This window comes from Pseudochaenichthys georgianus, chromosome 6 (assembly GCF_902827115.2).
Source record: "Pseudochaenichthys georgianus chromosome 6, fPseGeo1.2, whole genome shotgun sequence".
NCBI lineage: Eukaryota > Metazoa > Chordata > Actinopteri > Perciformes > Channichthyidae > Pseudochaenichthys > Pseudochaenichthys georgianus.
Genome location: NC_047508.1, coordinates 22704919 through 22725622, shown reverse-complemented (window position 1 = coordinate 22725622; position 20704 = coordinate 22704919). Strand labels below are relative to the sequence as shown.

General features: G+C 39.8%; 3 protein-coding genes across 4 annotated transcripts in view; 1 reads left to right on the top strand and 2 right to left on the bottom strand.

The window, feature by feature from the left end:
• Window positions 1-2935, bottom strand: LOC117447730 (RCC1 domain-containing protein 1-like). Its single transcript, XM_034084595.2, has 8 exons — window positions 2640-2935; window positions 2321-2527; window positions 1663-1828; window positions 1453-1574; window positions 1265-1372; window positions 564-734; window positions 442-471; window positions 1-294 (listed from the first exon to the last, which is right to left on the bottom strand). The coding sequence occupies exons 1-8, from the start codon at window positions 2920-2922 to the stop codon at window positions 137-139; spliced, it is 1245 nt and encodes a 414-aa protein (XP_033940486.1). The 5' UTR covers window positions 2923-2935; the 3' UTR covers window positions 1-136.
• A 1666-nt stretch (window positions 2936-4601) lies between these two features.
• unc45a (unc-45 myosin chaperone A) lies at window positions 4602-12858 on the bottom strand. The gene is made up of 19 exons (XM_034085467.2): window positions 12695-12858; window positions 12366-12561; window positions 11368-11543; window positions 11161-11250; window positions 10894-11061; window positions 10201-10369; window positions 9894-10064; window positions 9528-9699; window positions 8706-9006; window positions 8526-8620; window positions 8293-8434; window positions 7388-7528; window positions 7104-7231; window positions 6959-7025; window positions 6742-6855; window positions 6546-6661; window positions 5911-6028; window positions 5678-5833; window positions 4602-5565 (listed from the first exon to the last, which is right to left on the bottom strand). Exons 1-19 carry the CDS (start codon window positions 12716-12718, stop codon window positions 5278-5280), a joined length of 2832 nt encoding a protein of 943 aa, XP_033941358.1. The 5' UTR covers window positions 12719-12858; the 3' UTR covers window positions 4602-5277.
• man2a2 (mannosidase, alpha, class 2A, member 2) overlaps window positions 12561-20704 on the top strand; it is a 21728-nt gene continuing 13584 nt past the window's right edge. The window contains exons 1-6 of one of the 2 annotated variants that reach the window (XM_071203481.1): window positions 12561-12583; window positions 16674-17448; window positions 18165-18422; window positions 18546-18690; window positions 19829-20000; window positions 20233-20360. In XM_071203481.1, the coding sequence (XP_071059582.1) occupies window positions 17317-17448; window positions 18165-18422; window positions 18546-18690; window positions 19829-20000; window positions 20233-20360 (835 nt within the window). In that variant the 5' untranslated portion in view covers window positions 12561-12583; window positions 16674-17316. Of the gene's footprint in view, window positions 12584-15297; window positions 15415-16673; window positions 17449-18164; window positions 18423-18545; window positions 18691-19828; window positions 20001-20232; window positions 20361-20704 lie in introns of those variants that run through there. The other variant, XM_034084956.2, reaches the window with a different exon arrangement.

The window sequence follows — 20704 nt, the reverse complement described above, 5'->3', positions numbered from 1 at the left end:
CTTGTTCACAATGTTTGTTTTATATTATACAAAATACATTTCATTCAAACTCTTGTATTTGTTGTTATAAGTAACACTTCCTGGTATGTTGTCCAAAGTCCAATGTCCACATTTATCAAGGGAATTCCATATTACTTTACGGGCCAGCTACTTCCTCCTTGACGACAGAAGCAAAGGTATTCCACGCACCGCACACTACGTCAACCACACGCATCTGCTGCTCCTTAAACAACTCCACACGCTGAGGCTCATCTGAACTGATCAAAGTATGGTGTCCTAGTTGGCCATAGTCACCTAAATGGTAATAGAGGGATAGACAGAGTAAGTGTATTAGCTTAAGTTGTGCTTAAAGCATAATGATGAATTAAATGAGTACAGGGAGCATGCTAAAGATAAACCAAAATCTGTTTAGGTGTCAGTTGGCTCTAAATTCAAACTTACCCCAGCCCCAAGTGTAGAGGTCACCTGTGGCTGGAATTAGAACATAAATATGACAGTGACTGATCTGCCAATTAAAAGCATCATTATACAACCATTACCAAGTGTTGCAAGTGTTTACTTACTTGTTACTGCAGCGGTGTGTCGGCAGCCACAGCTGACTGTGCTGACTTCACATGATGGAGTGATATCCAGCAGAGCCGGGAAAGCCTGGATTGATATGAATACCTCTTCATGTGTCTCTCCCTCTTGTGGCTCTTCAGCAGTAGACGTGCTGGCATCTCTGCATGGTGATTCTGTTCAGCACAGTAAATGTTGCAGTAATGCCATTTTCTTCTAAGTTACAACTTTGAGTGGTGAGATTGCATTACAGTTTAGGGGATGGTTAAATTATAAACATAGATAATGAAAGAATTTCCCATACTTCAAGTACTATCAATATATTTAAATAGTTTGAAAATGTGCGTTATGAGCTTTTTACTGTAGCACAGTACGATTCAGCTTGATTGCATTTCGCTTATGGTGCCCAAATGACATTTGAAAAGAGATAATGGCAGTGAATCCACAGACCTAACAGTGAACATTTCCCCCTGTTGTTCAGCGTAAATATTTTGGCAAGCATCTTCGATAAATGCTGCGAAAATGCTTATTCAAGTGTGGAGAATTGTAGCTATCATACATACCACACGAAAAACGTTACAGTTGAGAGAAATGTCATATTGGGTTGAGTGATCTTCAGCACATAATAGTATTTTCGTTGATGGAAAGCACCGTCGGTAAAAATAAATACTAGTTTGATCGAGTTTTGAGGCGAAAAGTCTCTTACCTTCTTGTTGTTGACTAATTTTCTGCTGCGTTGCTTTCCTCAGACCTCGTGATGGAAGTCCAAGCTGTCCACTTTCATTCCAACCCCACACATAAAGGTCTCCCCCATCTGAAGAACAATGTCATTTAAGTTCCTTTTCCACCTCGATTTGTAGAATTTTCACTGGCAACGTTTTGTTTAACACTCACCACTAATACAGACAGAGTGCCAGCCTCCTGTAGCTACACAGCTCATGGGCATCCCCCAGAGGGCCTCCACTGCCCTGGGCTCCTCCTCAGGGGTCAGGCCTCCATGCCCCAGTTGACCATGGCTGCATTACACAAAAGATCAAGATATGCATGAGTGCATAATATTGCTCCGATTCCCACTAAATACAGGTGTTTAAGCATTAGGTCTACCTGCCAAGTCCCCAGGTGTACACAGTTCCAGAGGCACTGAGGAGGATGGCATGCTCCGAGCTCAGGGCCAGACTCTTGGCTCTCAGGTGTGGGGATAAGGAGCGGTAGAGGGGCGTTTTGGTGGCTATGTATCCCCCAGGAACCAATGGGAGATTTAGAGGGGTTCCTATAGCAGCATAAAGATATCCATTTAGCCAATTAACATATTGTTGGGAAAATACTGAATGTACTCTTCCAATATTAGAGTAGCACATGATAACAAAGGCCCAACTCTCTGTGTACATGACAAGATGTATGATGATTACCTAGAAGAGTGTCAGGACACACTGTTTTACTTTTAGGCATAATATAGCTATGTGACAACGCTTAACATGATTATTCAGCCTCTCTGGAGATAGACATATGACAAGCATGATCATTTCTGACGTGGTTCTTCTTTAGCTAATCTAAACAAAACATTATACTGATTTGAACCGGTATTCCTGCATCTTGTGACTGTGTAACACCCCCTCTTGTATGTGAAGGACACTGTTCGGGAACTAGTTGTACGTACCAAATGCATGAATGATTACTTCCATTCTTGCAGGGATAATAATACATGTATCCTGATATTGAAACTGATATTTTTTTAACACATATCATACTTGTAGAAGATTACCAGAGATCTCTGGTTCTGTTTTTATTTCCATGCTCCATGATGGAGACGTCTCTTTCTTTTGCAGATCCCAGGACTCAAGTCTGTCTGAGAAAGCGAGGGTCAGGTATGATTCACTGATGATGGCATCTTTACAGCCTCGGCTCTCTTTTACAGGATTACCACAGGAGTCATTGGAGACGAAACCTGATAGGCACACACAGCTGTCACCTAGCAAACAGGGAGCAAGGTGGATAATTAGTATTTCGATAAAGAGTGATATTAATATCATCGACGCACTCCGAGTGTCAAACAAGAGCCGTTTTATTTTTGATAGGCTTACCATTCAAATACAAAGATGCTCTTCGACTCCAGCTTGCTCTGATTTGACAATCCGTCTTCAGTCTGCAGTCACTTCTGTCCTCCTGAGCAGTACACTCTATTGGACTACTCACTTTGACTTCCTGTTCATTCTCAAAACATTCTCCTTCCAATAATTGATCTTGTCCATATATCTGGCCAAATGCGTTGAAGCCAAAACCGAACCACCGCATTTGAAACGGGTAACTTCTGTTTACGCTGCGGAAAGACGTGCGACACAGTTTTCTGCAAAAGTGTGGGTGCATACGGGTATACTGCGCATGCGCACAAGCATTCACGCAGCCCCCCTCAACAATGTCTTTTAATAACACTTTTGAGAATATTATAAAGTATCGGTAGACAACCATGGTTAAAATGCTACAGCAACAAAACAATTCACAATTCTTTCAACATAGTTTTCTAATATAATCTATTTCACAACACTGATAATAGAACGTCATTGATGACTCTGAGGCATCCAGCTAAAGTACATCAATGTTTTAAGAAAGCTAGGCCTTGAGATGGAGACTGTGGTACTGAGTTCGTCATCTGACTATATATCTGGGTCATTCTACAGAAAAGGTGGAATCTGGGTGATACAAATCTGCTGAAATAGATTCCTTCTAAAAACATCTAAAACCTGTTAAATAGCAATAACTAACTCTTAACTTGATGAATCCACAACAAGTAGAGCTTAAAATATTTGTATACTTTATACAAAGCTTATTTGTATAGGAATGTCACTGGTGTTACGTGTTACCAGGAAGAAGAGTAACACCAGTGACAATTTGGAGAAAACACTACCATTTTAACAAAATGGCTGCAATGTGTCAGACCAAATATGGCTTCAGTCAATATCAAAATCGTTTAACTCTTCAATACAATACATTTTCCCATTCAAATGTTCACCCCTAGGACTATGCAATCAGTAACACTAATGACAGACTTGAAAGACGCATGTAAAATTTGAAGATAAAATGACACCTTTAACAAACAAAGTAAGAAGTATCTGACTTTCCTTATGTCTTTGTCCACTGCACTGCCTCAAATGATCTCTTGTTACAGGAGGCACTTCAGTACATTATTTCAAAAATAAAAGCGTTTTGTGTAGCAGTAACACCAATGACGTAATTTTGGGTGACTGACATTTATTTGATATTAATAATAATTTGCTTTTTTTTGGTACCATTTCAGTGTTATATTTAATGCTTGTAATGTTATGTAAATATAAATTAGATTTATTTATTGAAAAAAAAATCTTTTAAATTAAAACTATAGGCTTCCATGTATGATCAAAGTGACAAGGCAGTTCCTTGAACTTGACATTTTAAATAAATTGCAATTTACGTATAAAATCATTTTTTATTTAGTACCATTGCAAAGACAATCTCTATTTATTCAACATATATAATGAATGTGAGTATTAGGTCAACGTCATGTATTTTGGTGTCTGCAAAAGTAAGTGACAGCACTTCCACCTTCTCTGTAGAATGACCCATCTACAAACATATGATTCTGTTTTTTTAACATTTAGGATTTAGACAAGGGCGCGCATCACTGAATCAATCCAAACATAGCTTCATTTGTTGAGATTGGGACATCACTTTTATAAAGATGTTATCATGCAACGAAATTATAATGTAGCCTATTTAACATTCGTTAGCATTGCCCATTCTTTGGTTGCATTCTGTTTATATATTTTCTGGAAATACGAACAGTGACAAACATCCGAAATAAGTCTGAGGAACTGAAATGCTCCAATTAAGAAACATCAATTTCACATCGTAGCAAAAACAATATAATAACACAAAGTGGTGTGTCATTAAAGGCAATGTGTCAAGTGTTTCCAAAAACTTTCATGTACAGAAAATGAATTTGTCTACGAGTAAACCTGGTGCAAAATGACTTGATAATATAATAAGCGGCAACCATTGTTGAAGCAAGAGAGTTCACATACATGTTTTATTTTTTGTGTTCAGTCATTACTAGAAAACAAACCATACAATTGAAGCACAAGGAATGTGGTGTGGATAATAATACACAATAACATACATCAAAACAAAATGCACATTTGTGAAGGAAATGTTTAACTTTTAGTGTGTTTAGGTTCAAATATTATAAAATCAATGCATTTCCTTCAGAAAATGTGAGGGAATGCTGAAAGCTGCTGAAACTTAATTCACACTAAATATAAAAGTGCACATAATGATAAATATAATGTTTTTTTGGGAATCATAATATCAAAATAAAAACATTTAGAAATATCAAGGAATAGCAATCTTTAGTAAAGATTGTATAGAGCATACTTGGCCCAACCTATACTTTTGGTGGTGGTCCAAGAACATTCAGTATAATTAAGACAACAATACAATGTGAAAGCAACGCAATGTGAAAGAGTACAACACCTCTGTTTGCATCTGCTTGCTTTCCTTACCAACTATCTTTTTTCATCTTTTTATTGCTAGGGACAGTGTTAAGTTAAGACACATGAGCATTTCCGGATTTGCTTGTACCCACCCAGACCAAAAGTTTCCTGCATAAGTGAAATGACTTTGCTGGGTCCACACAATTCTCACAGCACTTCAACATTGCCTGGTGGCACATCCACATACTGTACTCTTTCATGGTTCAGTTCCCTTTTCCTTTTCCCTGCCTTCCCTGGACATGATGATGCTGTACTCCACGGCGATGTCCAAACAGTTCTGAGCTGCCTTAGAAATGGGTTTCGAAGTGCCCTCTCCTCCTTTCGCCAGGACAGAGAGAATCTCCAGAGCTTCACTCTCCATGATGGTCTCAGCCAGACTCTTGTCCGCTTGCATGATGTTCTGAACTATGACCACTCCACGGTGCCGCAGGTCGGATATTTCACAGAGCAATAGTGACTGTAAAATCTCTAGCCAGTGTGTCGTCTAGGAAGAGAGGAAAACAGGAAGAAATGTGAGCTAAACTGAATAATGCATCATTGCGGTATGCCACAGTGCTGAGTTGATGGACAGTGAGCTGCTGCCTTTGCATGCTTACTGTTCCAGGGATGCGGGCGCAGAGCTCAGGCTGCTCTGAGGTCAGCATGGCCAGAGTTCCTGCAGCAGCTTTTCGTAGCCTCTCATCATCCTCCCCGCTGTAGAGCACCAGCAGCTTCAGGCGATCGTTCCCTGTGGCTAAATACAGCTTCTGAACCTGAAGAAAAACCCAATCTTACTTCTACTTTTCAACATTAGTTGTGACATACAATCATATATAATTATGCGTCTTACCTCTGTGCTTAAAACCAGATTACACATGCACTCTGTGGCAGCAGCTCGGACCAGGTCGTGCTCCTCAAACATGTAGCCTTCAATTTTTGCGACTGCCTTCTCCTTTATGATCTTTTGTCTGTGAAATAACAAAAATACAATCTGATACTCCAAATAATGATACAGAAAAGCTATGTTTAAATACAAGACAATCATATATATATATCTATATATATATAGAAAGGACGTCAGATCTTATTCAAATTTTTTTTTTAGCGTGACCTGATAAACGCCAAAAACAATAAAGCGACCACCAGGCAGTTATAGCTTCTAAATTGCTCTGTCTCTCTCTCTGTACACTAAATATTTATTTTAAAACTTAAGTCCTAAAAACAGCTCTGGTATGGCTATTTACACGTTTATTTTTACTTTGGGGCATGAAAAAACTAGGATCCTACATGTGTAACCATAACAAATCTTGTATTTATCTGTAACAACAGGTACGACATAATGTTCCTTTGTTTGTTTGAGGAAAGAAGATTTGCTAAACTCCAACTAAACGTGGGTGTCTGATTATTTGAAAGTTCTCATGCTCTTTCTCAGTTCTCATATATTTGACTTCTATTTCTTAGGAGAGGATCCCCCTAGTGGCCCACCTGAGTCTTTCGTTGATGCCAGCTAGGTTGGTGAGAGCCATGAGTGCCTCAAAGTTCTGCAGCAGGGTGCATTCAATAGTCAGAAGACTGACAAGGGGGCGCACCATCTCATTGATCTGGGAAAAGAAAATGAGACAGAATTAAGAAGGAAAAGTTCTTTTAACTGAAAATCATTTTTACAGCATGAGATTCTCACCCTTTCTCCTGGGAAGGCAATCTCTGGGTTAGATGTGATGGTTATTTTTGCCAGCGCTTGGGCTGCTTTGATTTTTCCTAAATCTGTGTTGTCAGATGCCAGTGGGATCAGAGCCTATGAAGGACAATCAAAAAGAAATGAACCATAAACAGTAAAGCAAGGTGTATTCAGACCAGTGTTTTGGCTAAACTAGTGTATATTTATCAGGGTGCTCTACCTTTCCTCCACCCTGTGCCACCACTGTGCCTCTGTCCTCCTGGCGATCCACCAAAGCCAAGAAGATCCTGCCGTGACAAAATACTGTTACCAGAAAATCTACAGAGCCAACAGTGAGTGAAAAATACCTACTGCCATTTTCTTACCTAGCGATACCTTCCCTACAAGCCTCGGTGAGGGCAGGGCTCTCTTTTTTGACCATACACACCAACGCAGACACCACACCAGCCTCCAGCAGCTTCCCCAATCTTTTCTCCACATAGGAAGTTGCATCCTGACACAGAAAAAGACTCATGAAAAACAATCTCAAGTTTTAAACAATGCCGAGAAGAACAGGAGAGCTTCTATGCAATATGGAAGTTATAATGTCTGATGTTTGTGTGAAGAAAATGTAGCTCTACATTAAGAAAGTAGATTTGAAAAATAGTACCTTGGGATGCACCTCGGGCACGTGCTGCTTTGCATACTTGGCCAGCTCCACCATCTGAGGGTCTGGCTTCTCCACTTCATAGCTGTTGGTGCAATTCACTAATGTGGAGCCCACAGCAAACAGCACCGTCTTATCCTCAGACTGCAGTAACAAAGAAAAACAAGGTTGTCAAGGCTATCATAGTCAACAGTAAACAACAAAAGATACACTTTTTGTTATATTCCATGGAATGCTCTTAACATCCCGATAGCAATGAATATTTAAAGTGCTTTGACAAAAAATCCATAAAAAAAAAAAATTCATCTGTGGAAGCCGTAGTACTGTAAAAAGCACGACCAGCCGGGCCGGCTAAAGTAACTGGATGGCCTACCTGCCTGTCAGCCTTCCATCTGTGCACAAACTTATCTCGTTACCTCATTGGTCATGTGCGCGTTCGTGTGTGTTGGAGGAGGGGCTCTGTAAGGAAGTGGCAGATTTTCTCCGGTCGTGTATTTTCAAAGTCTAGCGATCTCAAGCCGGTTTCTCAAACTTACATACCCTACCTTTAAGGTGGTGGTTTTATATACTACAAACATGTAAACCACCTCTTCTGAGGGTAATCTGACTTAACATTTTCTTTTTGCCACTGCTTTTAATTGATATATTCATATCTCACACTGCACTGTAACTGTTATTCAGTATTCATTTTTTATTATCTTTGCTTTTAAATGAGTGTTTTTAAATGCCATTTTATCGGTTTCTGCTGCACTATTTCTTAATGCTCTTAAGGTCTTTCATTATTGTAAAGCACTTTGAATTGCCTTGTGTTGAAAGGTGCTATATAAATAAACTTGCCTTACCAATTGCCCTGTATTGTCCATGTGTAACTAAAATTAAAAACTATTTTTTACAATGATCAGTCAAACCTTTGCTAGCTCAAACATGGCCTGGAGAGCATTTTTGTCTTCCACCAAGTCCTCCTTCACATCAGCATCAAAAGTGAGGTAGGCGAGGCCTTCCACAGACCAGCGGCGGGAGGTTGTGGGCAAAGACTCATTACACAGCCACCTGGAAAATATTCAAGCAACACGATTGTCTTAAATAAAAGTATGCATGGAATAGGCAGACATTTCTCAAGATTCAACTCAGAAAAACATACTTCCTGCACTGCTTGGCGAGCCTTAGCGTGGATCCCTCTGCAAACTGCTTCATGCTGAAGTCCGTCCCTCCAGCTGATCCAAGCTTGCACAAACCCTGTGTAATAATAACCATCACAAACCACAGTCAACTCATCTTTATATAGAGATGTTCAATACACTTGCTTTGTTGAAGCACTTACCACCAGGGCTCTCACGCGGATCCTGTCATTCTCGCTCTTCTTGTAGAGATCCTTCAGAAGTGCCACCCCGTTGGCTGTGATGAAGGAGGCTCTCTTGGCTTTGCCTGCAGCATGGATCACAGTCTCCACGGCGACCTGCTGGTGAGTCACATCTTCGGACGCACACAGAGCGATGACAGCATCCATCATTCCCGACATCTCCAGAGTTCTGTTACCCACTTCGCTCGGCCCTTGGAGGAGCACCGAAACCGCCTGAATGGCTCGCAGCTTAGCGTCCAGACCAGGTTGGTTAAAATATTGCCTGACAAGAAAAACATCTGGTTAGAAAGTGAAATATCCCCCCTTTGGGCTTATTGTCTGTAATACGTTTTATTTTCCTAAGTCATAGCAATATGAAGCAGCTCAAGTGACAGAAACATTGGAAACCAGAATGGCACTTAAAATGTACATGAACACTATAAATAAGATGTGTTCAATGCCTGATGTATTGCTCAGTTGAGCCATGAAAATGTGTACTAAAGATTTGGTTTGCAACATCCCGACTTTTAGGGCTTTTGTGTGAATTGTTCCCAGTAATAAACTCATTATTCCTACACCACATGAATCTAGCACACATCTCTCAATGTTAACAGAAGTGAAACTTAGTTTGTGTATCTGCACCCAACATTTAATAGGTTCTTCCTCTTAACCTATGCTACACACTTCCAAGTTGAATGAAAACTGGGCAAGTAGTTATTCTGCAATAGTGCTAACAGACAGATGAATAAACAGATAAACCTCGTTGAGGGAGGCAATTAGTAACAGTTTTGGTGGAAAACTCACTGCACATATTCTTCACATAGCTTGTTGAAGTTCTCCCTCTCTGTGTCGTTCTTTAGGTCATCGTAGAGTTTGCTTAGCAAGACAGAGCAGCTCATGTGGGAGTTTTCTGTAAGAGGTGGTCCTTCTGAGAGCTCAGGGACGGTCCCAGCCACTGCCAGAATTTTCTTCAGTCCTGCGGAAAAACAAGGAGTTAATTAACATCGTGATCCAAAAACATTAGAGGCAAAATGTTTGAAATGGGTTTGCAATAGTCTTTAATATACCACATAGTTAGTAGGTATGTTTGGAAGAAGATCTATGTCTTTTCTATAAATCATGGCATAGTAATGTGTGAATTCTACATTATATGCAGGTGTGTTTTCATACCCTGGTCGATCACCCACAACGTGAGGGAGTTATCTGGGTTTTTCAAGGACTTCCGAGGAACTTGTTTGACCATGAGGTTGATGGCGCTGTCTCTGCCCGTCCCCGACACATTAGATGCTGGCATCATTTCCAAGAGGTGACGTAGCATTGAGCGCAACTCCTTGGAGGGTTCTGTTTTAAAATCACACAATAAATTATCATTAAAAGCACAGAAGAGAAAGCTCTAAAACTGTTATTGATTAACTTATTGATGAACTTTCAAGTGTGGCCAACTTCCAATATACTCATGATCAGAGTCCAAACTAACCAGCAAGTATGGCTTCGTCCTTCCCTCGGATCTCTCTTTTCATGACCTCTGTCAGAGACTCAAACATCACCTGCAGCAGGTGGCAGGCAGCCAGAGACACAGTGGAGGCTCCTGATCCCATTACTCCACACAGCTGCTCCATTCCCAACTCATTCACTATAGCCATTGTCTGGGAACAAAACAGTGTATGTCAGCGATAAAAGCAGCAATTCACCATCTTTACAACTGTGGTAATTATAGTCTCTGACAAGGCTGTTGAGATATAACAGTACCTGCTGATACAGCTGCACTACAGCGTACAGAGTTGAAACAGAAATGCATGGATATTAAAAAGGAACAAAGTAGGGCTGCTCAATTAATTGTATTTTAAATCGCGATTACGATTATGGCTTGCAACGATTACGAAAATAACGTAATCGAAATAAAACGATTATTTTTTTATTATTACTTTTTTTTTTTGATTTTGCAGTTCAATTATACTTAAAGTTCAGGGTAATCAACTGTTAAAAACATACTGTTCAACATTTTTTTCTCCAATAAATGGATGTTTTCAAAGTCAATGAATAATTGCATTTAATAATCGCAATTACAATTATTGACCCAAATAATCGAGATTATGATTTTTGCCATAATCGAGCAGCCCAAGAACAAAGTATAAATTAGTGCGTAACAGAATAAGAATGTCAAACTTACTCTGGACTGATGCCCTGTGCACAACCCAACCAGAGTCCTCAGGGCAGAAAGGACCACATCCTCCTGATTTGAATGAAGAAGTTTCTGGATCAGCTTCACTCCATCGTTCCGGAAGATCTGCTCAGCTCCCGCATCTTCTCGAGATAACACCACTAGATTCTGAGCAGCCTGAAATTGAATAATGAATCACACACAGATCAAAACACAACGGCGCATTATTAAAAGAAGCTTAGAACAATTTCTTCCTGCCATACGAGTTGCCCTTACCTTTTGTCGATCTGAGTCATTTGCAGATGCATCTAAGAGGAGGGAGAACATCTGCTGCACACGAGCATCTGTGGAGTTCAGTTGCACCGACTACAAAAAAAGGTTAAAAAATAATACCGTAATAAGTCATCGTTTCTTCAGGTTACTGTTAACAACAGAAGACTAACCTCTCTGTCTCTTTACTTTATAAAAAAAAACCCACATCACCTTCTGCTGAATCTGTGCTCCTAGCTGTCTGAGCAAATCCTGGAAGGCTTTGTTTTTGGGTTCCAGCTGGGCACACTTCTGAGCATCCATAAACGCTTGATCAAGGCGAACGAGTTTCTGGAAAGCCTGAGCTCTCCTGAACCTGGCTTTCACATCACCTGGGTCAGTATCGAGCGCTGAAAAGAGTGACAGACCAACATTCAGTGTAACTGTTTACATGCATCCATATATCTAAAAGTTAATGCAACAATAAAGTAACACATCTCAAATCAGCCAAACTATGGCTGCAGATCATAAGTCAAACATGCCATAACGTTGTTGAATATTACTTGCAACACCTGGACATGGTTTCTCAAATCAAAAAGGTAAGAAAGTATGTTGGTGAATGCATAGTTAAAGGGTTTCTCAGTAAAACACTTCCCCAACGGTCTGACATTTGAAAATAGTTATAGCTATTGATCATTTTGAATGTAATCTTATGTCCATTTAAGCCAACTAAAATGCCGTACTTCAGTCAGGATCCTGGTTTGGGGTAAGCTACAGCCCAAACCTCAGAAAGTCACAGTCAATACATCTGGATGGATATATTTCAATAAAGAAAAGATAAGAGATAAGATGAGATAAGATAAGATACGATAGTACTTTATTGATCCCAATTTTGGAAATGTTTTGTGTTGCAGCAGCATAAAAAGACATGGCATTGTACAATACAAATGAAAAGACAAGAAATAAACAAGAAAGTAGAAATATACATGTTGAATTTACAAATTAACAATAACAAGATATAAAGCAAGGTATTATAGATACATAAGTATGTGACAGATGGAATATTAAATATTAAACTGAATATATAAATGTAAAATGTACAGTGTGATTTTATTCCAAGAGAAACTATGGAGCAACAAAATAGGCTTAATTGTGTATTTAGGTGACCATATATTTAAACTAAATGGTGTCCTTGATGCACAATGTCCATGTCTGTAATGTATTTATCCCACCTTTGGAGGCATCACTCTCTGCCTTGCTGTACTCCTCCTGTTTCAGGTAGCAGGCAGAGCGGTTGCGGTGCAGGACAGCTCTCTCTGCTTTGCTGTCACTCAGCTTTAATGCTTTGGTGTAACAGCGGACAGCGCCCTGCATGTCTCCTGCCTTGAAAAGGGTGTTCCCCTCGTCCTTCAGGGCTGCATAGTCCTCCTGTGTAAAAAAAGAAAGAACGGTAGGCAACAAGGACCCTGGATGCATGAAATTATTTGAGTAAATGTTAACTGAATCAAATATGCTAAGCTATAAAAAAAAAAGGCTAAGTAGCTAACTGCTGTTGCCTTACCTTTTCTTTTTCACTCCCACTCATCTTCAGGGCTTACTAAGCAATATAGAGGTACTTATTGGGATGAAAAAAGTAGATCAATAATACTCTTCTTGGTCACAAACAACGCTAACTTTAGTCAAACAAGTTACATCTTGATACGTTTCCGGAGCACGTTGATGACGTTTCAGTGACAGCCCCGCCCCTCTACTCACGCTCCTTTACCATATAAGGAAAAGAGGAGCCAGAGCATGTCTGTGTCCATCTCTGCTTTATTTGGTTACATTTTAATTCTGTGGCTTTCCTTACTCCACACAGACACAGAGGGGTTTAAAAAAGCTTTTTATAAAAAGAAGAGGGACTGCAATTTAAGTTTTTGGTACATTCAGCAGGAAGATTTTAAAATAGCTGATGGTCTAGTCTTGTGAGATGGTTAAATCTCAGCTATGCCTGATCTTTATGGGAATGTAATGTGTATTACGGGTAAAACTTGTTAATATTTCTGCCTTTGAAAGGGTGAAATAAACACTTAATTAACGTTATTTAACTACAATGTATTGATTGACTTCCAGATTATTATTTTTTACAATGCATTTCATTTGACATAGAATGCACTACCATGCAAAAAGCTTGATTATGCTAATGCTTATAGTTTCTAAGCTATATCCGTGTATTCTCATGTGTCTAAAGGCTAAATATTGTATGATAAGCGAAACTCCCTTTTTAATGTAGTGCTTTTGGGAGCCAAGAGAACAAAGGAAATGTAATCGTTCAGTTGCAGGCACAAATGGGTAGATCATTTAGAGAGAAAAAACGTTGGCTTGTTTGACTGTTGACCACTTAGGCTACTTGTATTTAAATATCTTCATTAACAACATTTACAACTGCAAACTTTATGTATTAAATCACATAACTATTCACGAGTTATTGAAATGTACATACAACTCCAACACAATAAAACATTTACCCGCCAGAATACAAACCTATAGGGACCAACATATATGTTCAACTTATACAATAAATGAACTTGTAGCATCAACTCTCTGACAAAAGTATTGCATATATAGGGTTGCACAAAATGAAAACACTCTAATAACGACCCTACACTTCAAATGTACACTTCAGTACTTTATCGGAGGGAGAATTTATATTTCCTGGTGACCAATAGTTTTTGGAGTACTTAAAGCGAATATTCCACATTGCATTTTAAGATTTGACATTTTTCTTTCCAAAGTGCACCTGCCTTTTGTTGTGTTGACCTGAAGGGAGACACAACAAAAGGCAGTGCCCTGGTATTTGTATTTCCTGCTTTAGTCACCAGGGGATTCTCATTTACCACGACAGCCAAGCTCTATTGTTGTTGGTTGCTTTGGAGACAAGGTTCCCAGTGGGCTTTGTGCTCAGGTACACTTGTTAAGACTATCACATTACCATGGCAGCTTTGTTCATTTAGAAGAATAAAAAGCAAGGCCAGTTGGTATGTGTGTCATAGGGTTTGGCTTGTTGTGAGACTGTGAAGATACTTGATCTGTAGGTTATCCACAAGCTTCAGCAAAACAAGGAACCCAAAAAGAAGAGTCCCAGTTTGAAAACCAGCTGTGTAAACATTTGCTCAATATCACAACCCTGTTTTGTGAGAGATTCTGCATTCAGAACAAGTCATCATTGCTGGTGTACTTACTGGTAACAAATCCATTTTAAGTCTAAAAATAACACTTACATTTTGAATAGCTTTGTGGGCCCCATAAAAAGTAGGAAGTCCCTTTTGACTAAAGCCAAACTAAAACATTACCATCTGTTCCTCATGTCCCACACAAGCTGCTAATACATTATGTAAGTGTTAGCTAACCTCCAGTTTCCATGAACACAAAAAGACTTCCTGGATGGTCCACCAAAAGAACACAACTATGTGACTCGTATGCAAAGTATCGCCACATTTCTCAAACAGGCTTCTCAGGTGTCAATCAAGAAATAAGAAATATATTTTATATATATTATATATTTGTATGTGTGTGTTTGCAAGATAACACACATAGAATAACATTTCACAGATTAAATACATTCACATATAATAGAGACACTTTTCAATCAAACCATTGGCTGGTTTCAAGGCAAGGCAAGTTTTAAAGATTTCAATAAGAGGCTCTCAGATCCTCAGGCAGATCTTTAAGGGGTTAGGAGCATTCTACAGAGCTGACTTTACTTCATTGTGTCTTTGCAGAAAAAATGTAGAAATTATTCATGATAATGAAATATATTATTTTGTAAATTACATTAACTAATATAGATAACTGGGTCATATAGTGTCGTATATGTGTTGTAAACAGCACGTTGCAAAGGGTTGTCCTGTGTGACTACAGTGCTTGTTCACTGTGATCCAAACTATTTTTTATATTTACTGTGTTTATAAAGATGTATGATCTATTTCATAGTTCAACACATAGCAGATACTGTATCTCAACAACCACCCTCATTATATTCGTATAATTAAATTCCAATACAGTCTACATGTACGATGCATGCACACTCCAGAAAAGAAAGGATGGTGCATGTGTTTGTATTTATTTCATTCTGTCCTATCACCGAGTGATGCGCAACGCCTCTCTATCCCAGAAGCCTTTGCGGCAGCTCAGCGGTGCTATATGCTAGCTAACCGCTTCAATTGGTAATCTGTCAACCTGCAGCTACAAGCACATACACTGCTGGGCTCTACACTCTTCCGGATTACTCTCCTTTGATGGGTAACGATAACAGATTTTATTTTGTTCACAACGAGACAGGGTCCCCAAGGTCGTATTCGAGTGTTGGCGGGGATTTAGACAGAAAGTGAATGGTTAGCCAGGAAATATCAGCCACGTATTGTCTTAATGTTAACAAGCCGGTACTTCCTATCGTCTGTAAAGATAGACATTAATCTCCCGTGCAGCAGGAAGGACAGCTGTGACTGCGGTGCACCTGGATATATCATTAAATTACAGCCTTTATATTTACGTTGTCCGACTGTCTTTGCTAGCTTGTTAACCAGTGTGGTTATTTAATAATAGGAACACCGAGGGCTATTGCTAGCTTGATTAGCTGCCTGTTCGTGATATCCAGTTAAAGCGATTATTAAAGTTTGGCAGAGGACGTTAACGAGCCAAATGTATTAACAAGGTGCAATGTTACTGAGCCTGCCCAGCATAATGTCCAAGTGCATGTATCTTAATGCTCTTAAGTTTGTAGAAAGGCAGTGTGGCTAGCTGCCAACCGAGAGCTGACCACAGGTCATGCAAGTTAAACCTGAACCTAGCTGCCTCCCATTGAGTCAATAACCAAAAGTACACGTTCGAGGGGAATTTGATAGTATTCACAGGGGATACGGCATTTGTTTCCCTTAATGCAAATATGCCATCATGGGAGTAGTTTGGCATCTGTGGTGCTATTGCATTTTGTCACTTAAATGAAGAGATGCAGTTCTCTGTCAGGCACCCTAACTAACAAAGCCTTTACTGTTGGAAATGTTCATCATGTGGCACACATGATCTAAGAAGTATTTGTCTTCCTACTGACAGTGAAGCTATTTTTCAGTAAGTCTTAAGCACATGAAGGAGCCATGTTATTATCCCTGCTGCTTGGATAGTCACTGACTGAAAAGTGAGAGGATTATAATCAGGTTGGATTTGCACAAAGAAGAAAACAGGAACACCTATTAGTACTGTTAGCACACATAGTCCAAAATGCTCTGCTTGATTTTAGTTTCCCCTCCTGTTTACTCTACTCTTCAGCTCTCACTCTCCCACTGAGTTATTTCACTTGTGTTTATTGTCAATGACAGCTCCTCTCTGTATGGCTGAATACACATTTATGAATGATCCACTAATGTAAAAATTTCCTAACAGCCGAAGAACAACCTCTGATGTGATTTCAACTTGCCGCTTGTGATCGAGGACTGCCTGTGCTGCCACAGTAGATAAACTGAAACTATGCTACTGAGAGAAGAATGACATTTGTCTCATTTCAGTTCCAGGAGCTGCCCCGGGCAGAGTTGAGGCTTGATTCAAAAGCTGCTGCTCCAAGCCAAGTTGCTCTTTTTCTCAGGCTATTTCTTTGCACTGCCACAGCCTAGAGGGATAACTTTTGTGGCACTGAAGGCCAACTGAGCAGAGGGGGACTCTGGTGATACTGGAGGATTAGACCGTGCTGTGAGAGTGGGGACCGGACCAGGAAAGCAGGCCCCCAGCAAAACACATGATGCTGCAGGCACACTAGGTTTCCTGTGTGACCCCCTTCTGTGTGACATTTTTTCCCTTCTTTTCCTGCATTCTCATCGATTTGGATGGTTGAACACAAGGGCTACTTTGAAGGAGCCCACCGGTGGCTGTGGTTTGGCCAAAGCTGACAGACTGCTTGCCAGCTATTGCTGATTTAGTACCCTTGTCCACTGCTGCCACTTGCTGTAGCCCCCTTGGTGGTCTCCAGTATGGTAAGGGGAGGCTTCATCGCAGGAGTGCAACGGAAACAGTAATACCGGTGTAGCTGCTCATTTCCCATTCCTTTGCACTTTGATTAATTTCATTCAAGGACCTTTTTTTTGTGCTGTAAAAAACACACCAAGGTCATTTTTTTATATTTAATCCCTGGAAAGAATCCTGCTCCAGAGGAGGATGAAGTTGAGGAAACAGGTGACAGTGTGTGGAGGAGCCATATTCTGTGTGGCTGTATTTTCTCTGTATCTGATGTTGGATCGAGTCCAACATGACCCTGCAAGGCGACAGAATGGCGGGAACTTTCCACGGGTAAGAAAAATGGCTGTCGTGTTTGAAACCCCTTTCTATACTTATTGCTGCTGCACTTCTTTTTGTTGCCATATGTTAGATATAAGCTAGCTAAATAAAAGGAATGTATTGACATTTCTTCATCCCTTGCCACAAGGCTTAAAATATGTTTTTAAATATTGAAATGGAAATAGACTTGTCCCATCCTGTACTAGGGCTGCTCGATTATGGTAAAAATCATAATCTCGATTATTTGGGTCAATAATTGTAATTGCGATTATTAAATGCGATTATTCATTGACTTTGAAGACATCCATTTATGGGAGAAAAAATGTGAACAGTATGTTTTTAACAGTTGTTTACCCTGAACTTTAAGTATAATTCAATTGAAAAACCAAAAAAAAAAATTATTAAAAAAAAGAAAAAGTAATAATTAAAAAATAATCGTTTTATTTCGATTACGTTGTTTTCGTAATCGTTGCAAGCCATAATCGTAATCTCGATTTAAAATACGATTGATTGAGCAGCCCTATCCTGTACCCCTGAAATATCTTCAGGTCTGATTTTTATCCAACTGCCTTTTGTTACCTTGGCTGAATATTTTTCCATTGCAGTCTAATTTAGTATTTAAACTAACGCTTACTCACTGTAACAGAAAGGAAGAATGTGGCTTCGGTTAACGGATGTTTTATGATCTCCCACATCTGTTTGATTTATGATTGTTGTCTGGTTTTTAGAGCCAAATCTCAGTTCTGCAGAACCGGATAGAGCAGCTGGAGCAGCTTCTGGAGGAAAACCACCAAATTATCAGCCACATAAAGGACTCTGTGATGGAGCTCACAGACACAGGAGCTGTGTCTCCCAGCGGCCACCTGCCATTCAGAAGTGCCAATGGTTCCTGGGTCCTACCCTTCGACGGCCGTCCCACTTTCCTCGCCGTCAAACCCCAGGATTGCCAATCTGCTTTAGGCAGCCATGGTCAAGCAGATGTTCAGGTAAAATGTCTGAGTTTTTGCCCATACAAAACAATCCTATCACTGCTAACTTTTTAAATATTATAACGTTTTTTTGTTGGGCTGTGTCTTGTGAGCACATTTTGAGTTTGTATTTCATTTTAGATGCTGGATGTGTACTCCATCCTCAAGTTTGACAACCCTGATGGTGGCGTATGGAAACAGGGCTTCGAAATTACTTATGAAGCTGACGAGTGGGACAATGAACCGCTGCAAGTGTTTGTAGTTCCCCACTCCCACAATGATCCAGGTGAGTTGAGAAGCTATAATACACAGTGGAACTTTGTTTCAAAGTCCGTCTGATTAAACATAATTTTTAGATGCAGCGTCAAGCAGGTCAGAACCACTTATTTTCCCATCAGGTTAAATTTGTCTCGTCTGTTGACAAGCCAGCGACTTTGAGTCGTCATCTGAGTGGGAGGCCAGTGACGCAGACATCATTCAAAATGTGAATTGTTTGTTCTCATTATTATTAGCATAATGTTGACACGATTGATGGTTTAGATAGATATTGGCATTGGAAAGCTCCAGCTATTTATAGGTGGGATTGGCTGAGATTTTATTTTCGCTTGACACATCCATTAAACTTGGTTCCCAGCCTGCCACATGCTTGCTAACCTGACAGTTATCGATATGTTGACAGGCTGAAGGAACCTGCACATTCAGTCCATCAACGATGCGAATGAGCTTCATTTAGAGCTGCATTTGATTTAACTCGGCTGCAACATGTTCTGTAGTGTCAACAGAAGGAGAGTTTGGCAACCAGAAAGCAAATACTCGACACTCTCTAAAGACAATTGAAGAAGGTTTAATTATAGGCTCATTTGACTAAATGCAAGGAAGGGATTTTAAGGGTTTAAGTGAAATGCAGGTAAGCATCTCAACCAACGATGTTAAAACAGAGCAGTAAATAGTCCTGTCCCTTACTAAATATGATTACTCAACCATTCACATTTCAGTAGCATCGATTATGATTCTGCAGAACTTTGATTGCTGTTTAAATATATTGGACTTCAATATGTGAGATACATATTTGACAGGATATTTATAGACTGAGGTATTCTAGACTTTTGGACAATGAAAGTGCACAGGACTGGTTTTTGAGTCGCTTTCTCTGAAACCACTCTGCTAAATAGCTTTCTGAGGGGAGCTGCTCAACTTGAATAAAATATGAGTTTTATTTCTGATCTGTTCAGCACTGTTTCCACTGCGGTGAGTTTTTTGTACTTTTTTGTACCCTGTTTTCATGTCTTTTATATCAGCCGGCTGCACAAAGGGGTGTTGGGCTGTGGAGGTGTTTATTTTTCAAAGATAGTCCAGAATGAAGCTGACATCCTGTTTGCCATCTGTTGTGCAAATTGCTCATATTGATCTTCTTGTCTTGTTAGGTTGGATCAAGACTTTTGACAAGTACTTCACAGACCAGACGCAGCATATTTTAAACAACATAGTGGTGAAGCTGCCCGAAGATCCTCGAAGGAAGTTCATCTGGTCTGAGATTTCCTTCTTCGCTAAGTGGTGGGAGACGGCAGACACATACAAGCAGGAGGCTATGCGCAAGTGAGTCACAGCTTAGACAACCACTGAGCCTTTCATTTAACCACCTGACCCTTCACAATTAGTTGAGATTACTGCGATGCTTACTTAACTACAGTATTTACTCTGTTGATGTTACCTGCTGCTGGTGGAATGTAGTTTCTCTAAAAATAGTTTATTATCTGGTTACTGGGAATCTCCTTCTTAAGGGCTGGATTATCCTCACCTCTCTTTCTTAATCCTCTCTGTTCAACAGATTGATCCTTGGAGGGCAGCTAGAGATTGTCACAGGAGGCTGGGTTATGACGGATGAAGCCAACTCTCACTACTTTGCCATGATAGACCAGCTCATTGAGGGACATCAGTGGCTGGAGAGAAATATAGGTGCACAATCACAAATGATTCTATATCCATTTATACATAGATGAATTATTCTTACATTTCCAAAAATATCTTCACCCCAATTCACTCCACTACATATGTTGTAACTTCTTTTATTTAAGGCAGTCAACACATTTTTTGTTGTTGCTTCTTGACAAAAGTTAAGGGTAAAATGTTTGACAGAAAATGCTTTTATTTTGAAGTGCAAGTATGTGTCCTGCTCTTTCTCCTTCCTGTTATGATTTGAAATGAATACGAGTATGTTGAGTGCATTTCCCCCGTCTTCTACTGTTCTGTTGTATTAATATAAAGTAAACACGTTCAGTTTTGACAAGACTCGCTTGGGT

Coding starts and splice junctions, on each gene's coding strand:
- LOC117447730 (XM_034084595.2), bottom strand. CDS start 2,922: ATGCACCCACACTTTTGCAGAAAACTGTGTCGCACGTCTTTCCGCAGC. Junction 1,829..2,320: donor AACAGAACCAGAGATCTCTG/GTAATCTTCTAC, acceptor ATGCTGCTATAG/GAACCCCTCTAAATCTCCCA. Junction 1,575..1,662: donor TACACCTGGGGACTTGGCAG/GTAGACCTAATG, acceptor TGTGTAATGCAG/CCATGGTCAACTGGGGCATG.
- unc45a (XM_034085467.2), bottom strand. CDS start 12,718: ATGAGTGGGAGTGAAAAAGAAAAG. Junction 9,700..9,893: donor GTTGTGGGTGATCGACCAGG/GTATGAAAACAC, acceptor GTTTTTCCGCAG/GACTGAAGAAAATTCTGGCA. Junction 8,435..8,525: donor CTCGCCAAGCAGTGCAGGAA/GTATGTTTTTCT, acceptor AATATTTTCCAG/GTGGCTGTGTAATGAGTCTT.